This window comes from Condylura cristata, unplaced genomic scaffold (assembly GCF_000260355.1).
Source record: "Condylura cristata isolate star-nosed mole 26May11 unplaced genomic scaffold, ConCri1.0 scaffold00001, whole genome shotgun sequence".
Taxonomy (NCBI): Eukaryota; Metazoa; Chordata; class Mammalia; order Eulipotyphla; family Talpidae; genus Condylura; species Condylura cristata.
Window position 1 is genome coordinate 86,768,287 of NW_004567102.1, and position 6,946 is coordinate 86,775,232.

The 6,946-nt window shown below is 51.5% G+C and overlaps 1 protein-coding gene across 1 annotated transcript; it reads right to left on the minus strand.

Moving 5' to 3' along the window:
* Positions 1–6: 6 nt before the first annotated feature.
* Positions 7–4,111, minus strand: SOD2 (superoxide dismutase 2, mitochondrial). The gene is made up of 4 exons (XM_012735174.1): positions 4,102–4,111; positions 3,743–3,892; positions 1,139–1,318; positions 7–155 (listed from the first exon to the last, which is right to left on the minus strand). Exons 1-4 carry the CDS (start codon positions 4,109–4,111, stop codon positions 10–12), a joined length of 486 nt encoding a protein of 161 aa, XP_012590628.1. The 3' UTR covers positions 7–9.
* Positions 4,112–6,946: the final 2,835 nt, after the last annotated feature.

Below are 6,946 nucleotides of genomic sequence, written 5' to 3' on the forward strand. Positions count from 1 at the left end.
GGGCGCGGCTCACTTGCTGCAGGCCTTGTATCTCTCAGCCACGTTCTCCCAGTTGATGACATTCCAAATAGCTTTCAGGTAGTCAGGCCTGACATTTTTATACTGAAGGTAGTACGCGTGTTCCCACACATCGATCCCCAGCAGGGGAATAAGGCCTATTGGAAAGAAGGGGGGAGGGAAAAGGATGAATCTCGACCTAAAAGATCTACACTTTCTAAATTCAAATTCTGATCATCGTATGCACCTGTCCAACATTCTCATCCACTTTTCAGGTTCTTACACAAACAGAAAACGTGGATAAGAGTGAATACCCTGTGAAAAGATTTTCACTTTGCTCTTTGGAAGAGAATGTAGTAAACTGTAAAACGCATTAAAACAGATGAGGAAAATCAATTAACTACAGGAGTATCTGAACAGCCATTCTCAAAATAGCAAGAACCATCCAAGTGTCCACTCTTAGTGGTCTCACGGTGGGGGGGTCTTAATGTGCTGTTTGTGGGGGTGTTTGAGACCTTCAAAAGGCCCTAAGCAGGGGCCAGGGTGGGGTTGTTGGTTGTCAAGCCCGTTCTGCTCCCCAAGGCCAACATCAGTCTCACCGATCACAAGGCACTTACGACACTAACAGAATAATTTAACAAGGGAAACTGAATAGGGCCAGAGAAGATAGGCTTTTCAGAGGTAATCAATGAAGAGTTAGTTCTAGCTTATTAAGAAAGCACTCATTTTGAAAAAACCAAACTCTAGTGTGTCTTGATCGGCTGTGACACGCGCCACAGGCCATTCAGCGATCTAGTCGGGAGAGCGGAGCGCAAACCTGAGGCCCACGACGACCGCGAGGGCTGGGCCGGCTGTGGAGTCAGACTCGGCTTCTCGCTCTTGTTCAATTTTGGTTTATTTTAAGGCAAAGTCATTATGAGAACCAACGTGAAGTCTGCCAAATGAAGCCAAGCTCATGTTCCAAATTTTTTGTCAATGTAGCTGTGAAACTGCCCACAGCCATGACAGTCATGCCCTGCTGCTGACCCCTCTCCGTGGGGAGCGCATGGCCCTCCCCCGTCACGCAGACCGGTCACTGCTGGTTCGCCTTACTGCCGGCTCAACGCTCTCCCCAGTGAACGTGACGATTCTCAAATCCCACCTGTGGTCCCTTGCAGGGGGTCCTGGTTCGAGCAAGCAGCGATCTGCAAGCGGCCCTGCTCCTTATTGAAACCAAGCCAGCCCCAGCCTGAGCCTTGCACGCCAACCGATACAGCTGTCAACTTCTCCTTAAACTTGCCAAAGGAACCGAAGTCCCGCTTGATGGCTTCTAGCAATTCCCCTGTTAAAAAGAGGGGGGAGAAATCACACATAACCAAGCTGCAATGAGTTAAATATTTCATTACACATTAGACGTTCTTGTCACGAGCTCCCAGGCACAACCAGACAAGACGCAGGAGTCACAGGCCACGGCCCGGTGGCGCGGACCCAGCCACCGGGTATGGGGTCCGCTTCATTCATGTCTGCGACCAAGTGTGCTGGCGGGTTTCTTGCTTCAGTGTGCTAGTTCCATCAGGAAAAAAATTAAATTTTCCATCAGCTTTCATTTTCCCCCTGCCTTTTTGCTGACTTCCACCTCACTGCTCTCAGTCTGAGGATAAAATGTTAAGAGCACTATTTGGCCTCCTCAAGGCAGCCACGTCTCACATCATTTTGAAAAGTAAACTGTGGGCCCGACCCGGGGGCGCAGCGGGTTAGAGCACAACACTGAGAAGCTACAGCCACTTCAACACGAGTTCGATCCCCGCCTGCCCGGGAGGTGACCCCGCGCAGCAGACCTCTCCTGACCCGCCCACTGCTCCCCTCGGCAGTGGACTTTGTCGATCTGCCTGTTCTGCTCCCCACTCTCACCACCCCCGCACCTCTGGCCTGTACCCCAGTTCTGCATGCATAGATGGGTAAATCTTTAAAAAAAGAAGAATGAACTGCTCTTCCACTTGTGAAATAAGGGCACAGCTCTCCAGACTGCGGCAATGTGGAGACAATTCTAGGCTGAGCTATCCATGGCAAACAGATCAGTTCTCGGACGCCACGGCACCAGGTCCCCTCCGTGGCAGAGCCAAGTGGCACCGAGGACAAAGCGCGCAGCACGCCGGAGCCCACGAGCGCGCAGGGGCGGGTGTCCTGTGACTCACAGAACCTCAGAACCGCCGGGCTGTGGCCTGACAGTCTAAGTCAGGAAAGCTCAACTGTCTGGCTTCCAGACGCACTCTCTATTGCCCTTCCCTCCAAGTGAAATGGCTCGTTCCCAGCCAAGACATAAAAACACGAAAGCTTAAGGCACAGGCAGAAGCCCGAACAAGGCGGCAGGCGTAGTCGCCACCGCCCTCACTGGGCCTGCCAAGTCAGAGAACTGATCTTTCTGGCCTCGGGGAGCGCTCCGCCTGGAAGCACCTCGAGGTCGGAGACAGGAGCGCGCAGGGAAGTAGCCAGGCCAGCACGGCGGCTCACCCATGCCTGGGCCGGGGCACTGTCCAAGGCGCTGCTCCTGAGACCTACTTGCTTTTCACAACACGCCTGTTCTTACTCTCTAGAGAGGAAGAAAGAAGAACGGCTGCGCGTCTTACCACAGCCAGTCAGTGAAAGCTCCCTCCTCACAAGTGGCCCTCAGACTTTCCTAACGCAGAGTGCACTTCAACCGACGGCAATCCTGTGTGTGTGCATGTGTACAACTGGTTCCAGTAGTTTCCTGTAAGTTCTCTGCATAAGCATTTTCACCAAACCCATTCTGATCCCTAACTAACTGGCCACGAGGTAACTTTGCTATGGAAACTAAAATACCTGGTGAGGGTGGTTTCAGGTTGGATTTCAACTAACACAGCGCCCCTCCCACTGTGGTATTATATAGCCTTAAGGCTAACTTACCGGTTTGCAAATCCCTCGGGGTGCAGCCAACCTCCCACCCATGAGAACTAAATGCTCACCAAGCAGGCAGCTAGCAACTGTCAGTCACCAAAAGTCACGACGATCAGACCTCCCTGGTGGCGTAAAGGGCAGTTAAGCGCAGCACGGTGAAGCTGTCCCGGCCGCTGCCGCACAGTTCGATCCCGGCCAGCGAGTGACCCCCGGGTACAGCAGGCCCCTGTCTCCCCACTGCCCCCCTCAGCAGAGTGTTGCAGGGGTTGATCCGCCTGTTCTGCTCCCCGCTCTGTCTCTGGGGAATCCCTCACTCCCTGCACCTCTGGCCTGCACCCCAGCCCTTGGATACATAAATAAATCAATCTTTTTTAAAAAAAACCCTGAACTTTGAATGGCGTGTGACAGCCGTCCACACTACCGCTGTCCCTGTCACTTGTCCAGTGACATCCAGAGTTCTATGAAGACTATGTGGGTCCAATTTCGCACCCTCAAAGCCCTTGGTCTTGCTTCCAAGAGAATAAACCAACCCTTGGGGCAAATCATCCTGTCAGGCCAACGAAGCCATCAATGACGTCACTATCTAGGTCTGTCAGACCAAACCATCAGGCCGTAGGTTTATCTTTTATGGCAAAACAGTTACGCTGCGAAGAAGCTGTGACCGAGCATTTACGGCCGACACTGTAAGATCCGGTGCTGTAACTTCCTGGTGTGTTCATTCTTACGTAAGCCCCTTTGAAAGTCACGACTTGGTTGCTCTCCTTGCAGTGAAAACAGGCCAGTGTGACAGCTCAAGGTAACAAAGTCAAGTCAGTAGCCCTACCGCACCCACATGTAAATATGCACTGACCTTTGGGCTCTCCTCCACCACTCGGGCTCAGGTTCGTCCAGAAAATGGTGTGATTGATGTGGCCTCCACCATTGAACTTCAGCGCGGGCTGAAGCGCTACCTGAGTTGTCACGTCACCTGAAACACAAGACGTAAATGCACTTTTTCGTTCTTACTCCCGGCCACTCTACACGATGGTCTCCCTTCATAAAATGTCAGCTAATTGAGCCAGCTTATCTTAACATCCCTGATGGTGCTAATTTCCCCGATTTCAGGACCTCAAATCATCTGTCCCAAGGGGTGTTCAGTCCAATTAACAATGTGATGATTTAGTGAGGCCCAGCGCTGGGAGTTGCCCACAAAGGTGGTAGAAAACGCACTCTTGACCATCAAGGAATTCAGAGCTTCCTTGGATAGAAAAGATTTCAGCAAAAGAAGTAAGGGCTTGAAGACAGCAACTGTGGTGTGCACAGTCGTCCAAGAATAGACCGGGCCTCCCTGGCGCACTGGGAAACTCGCACCACTGCAGCACAAGTCCCATCCCCGGTCAGGGAGTGACCCACAGGGCACAGCGGTCCTCTCCTGTGCCACCCACTGCTCCCCTCAGCAGTGTGTTTCAGTCAATCTGCTGCGTTTTTTTTTTTTTAAAGATTTATTTATTTATGCATCCAAGAACTGAGCAGTGCAGGAGAGTGAGAGGACTCACCAGCGACAGAGTAGGGTGCAAAGCAGGCAGATCTACTGAAATACACGGCTGAGGGGAGCAGCAGGGAGACAGGAGAGGTCTTCTGGCCCTGTGGGTCACTCCCTGGCTGGCACAGAACTCAGGTTGTAGTGGCTGCGGACAGCTTCATAGTGCTGCTCTTTAACCCACTGCACCACCAGGGTGGGCCCCAATCCACCTGTTCTGCTCCCCACTCTGTCTCTGGTGAAGGTGAAGCCTCTCACCACCCCTGAACCTCTGGACTGTACCCCAGTTCTTGTATGCATAAATAAATGAATCCTAAAAAAAAGTTTTTAAAAAAATACAAATACAGACTATAGAAAACTTGCCGCTTTCATTCCTAGAGAAGACAACCATTCTTTGAAGAGCACCTTACTGTCCCACTAGCAAGAAAGGCAGCATGCTCAAAAGGGAACGCCTGATGCTCAGCCCCAAGCTCACGTGTCCTGCAGCTTCCCGGGCTCAGGTAAGAGCCAGTTCTTTCTCAGGCAAGCTGTTTGCCGCCTTTCCTCACACTCCACTTTCAACCAGCTAAGCCAGCGGTGCACCAGGTCGCGGCAGCACCCAGCCCTGCACCCCCCATGCCTGGGGGAGGCGGCCCAGCCCTGGTGCCGGCCTCACTGGGCTCCTGTTCCCACCCCCGCCCCCCAGAGGATTCCTCCACACCCCTCATGGAATTCTCAAGTGCCACAAAGGGCTGTTTTTCCACTCGGTGAGCCCGAATCCTTGCAAGGGAGGAAGCAGGAGGCTGCCGCCTGCATGTCCACACTCCCAGCTCCAGCCGCACCCCCCCCCGGGGCCCCCACAAGGAGGCTCAGCCCGCCCAGCTTGGGTGCTTTGGTCCTTGGCTCTCCTGACAGGCCCAAACCCGGCCCACAACTCAGGGACGGTCCATCTAGACAAATCTCCGTGAGAACAAGGATCATGAGCACTGCCTTGACTGGGCAGGCGCGGCTCAGCAAAATTTGTGGATGGACTAAACAAGTAACTGAATGTACAGAATGTTGCTTCCAATCGAAACCCAGAGAGTGGTCTGAACTTCAAAAATAAGCCACACTAGAGGACTTGAGCTTACCTAGCTGAACAGGGGGCAAAGTAAACCCAAGAAATGTAATAGTTCAGCTAAACTGTGAAGAAGAATGGGCACTCCCTGGCTCAGGAGTACTGAGTGCTGTGAGTCACAGCACCGGGAGGTAAGCTGAAGGACAGAGGCTGCCTGAGCACTTACGTAACAGAAACGCCCCTACTGGGGTTCTCTGGCTAAGAACAAATGAGAGAAATGCTGCCATTTCAGCGAGGCTTTGGCCTCTGCGCTTTAGCAAACCAGTAAGCAGGGACCAAGCGACAACTGAGTACTAGATGATCTCTGAGAGTTCTTACTCTAACAGCTCTTTGTCGCTGTGTTTACAAATAACTCGTACAGCTCAGTATTGCCCTCAACTCACCCTGGAGAATCAGCCAAAAAAATAACTGAAGGCTTTATGTTGTTATCAAATAAATCAATAGTGACTTAACTTTTAATAGCAAAGACACATGCTTGTCGACAGCTTAACAATCTCAAGTTCTTCAAGTCTACTTGAGTGTTTTAACATTTTAAAGACAGTGGGATTTTCTTCAGTTTCATCTATTATTCATTTCTGTTTGAAAACTATGTTATTTATATGGGATGAAACGGATCATGTAATTATTTATGCTTTCCTTTTCTCCCAAATTTTCAAACATGAAAATTGATCTCTAATAATTTCTAAAATGACTCTCAAATAAGAAAAGGTCCCGCAGCACTAATTACAGTATAGTACACTATAAAGTTAAGGCTTTTTTTCCCAACAGTAACTTTCCCTAAACAAGCAGTGCTTTGATGCCACAAGAAAAGGCCAGAAATTAAGATTCTGGTACTTCTTGGTTTTGTAAATTGTTAACATTGTTTTTAATATTAACAAAAAGGGTTCAGGAGCTGCGTTGTTAGCACCGGAAATACTTTCACAACCGGGAATACCCCTTCTCACCGCCGCATCCTTCACATGCTGCCACTTCCTAAATCAGAGGCGACAAGCACAACCAAATTTTTGCAACGGGGTGACTTCCTCTCGTTCAGTTTACAACCTCCGATCTCCAATACAATCAGGGGCCACACTGTCCTTTGCACTAGCTGCCCCCACCAGCAAGAGGTCACTGTCTAGAATCCACTCAAACGACGTCAACGGACTGCCGTGCAATCAAGGACCATTTGAGGTAAGGGAAAGCATACAACCGCACTACACCGTGCGGCGATGTCGGCGTCAGCACCCCTGGCGTGGGACCCGAACTGTCAGGGGGCGCCTCCCGACGATCGCAAGGTATCCCCGACAGCGCACGCGCTCCCGGTGTGGTCACCTGAGCTTTGAAAGTCAGCCCCACTGCAAATGCAGGTGCACGGATATTGCGGGGTTCTCCTCGCCGCACATTAAGCGCCCGCCCGCCGGCTGCAGCCGGGGCCACCGTCGGCGCAGGGCCCCCGAGGC

Excerpts from the sequence above, each read along its gene's own strand:
- SOD2 (XM_012735174.1), bottom strand. Across the intron at positions 1,319-3,742 it reads TGGTGGAGGAGAGCCCAAAG|GGGAATTGCTAGAAGCCATC; the intron begins GTCAGTGCATAT and ends TCTTTTTAACAG. Across the intron at positions 156-1,138 it reads CCCCCTGCAAGGGACCACAG|GCCTTATTCCCCTGCTGGGG; the intron begins GTGGGATTTGAG and ends TCTTTCCAATAG.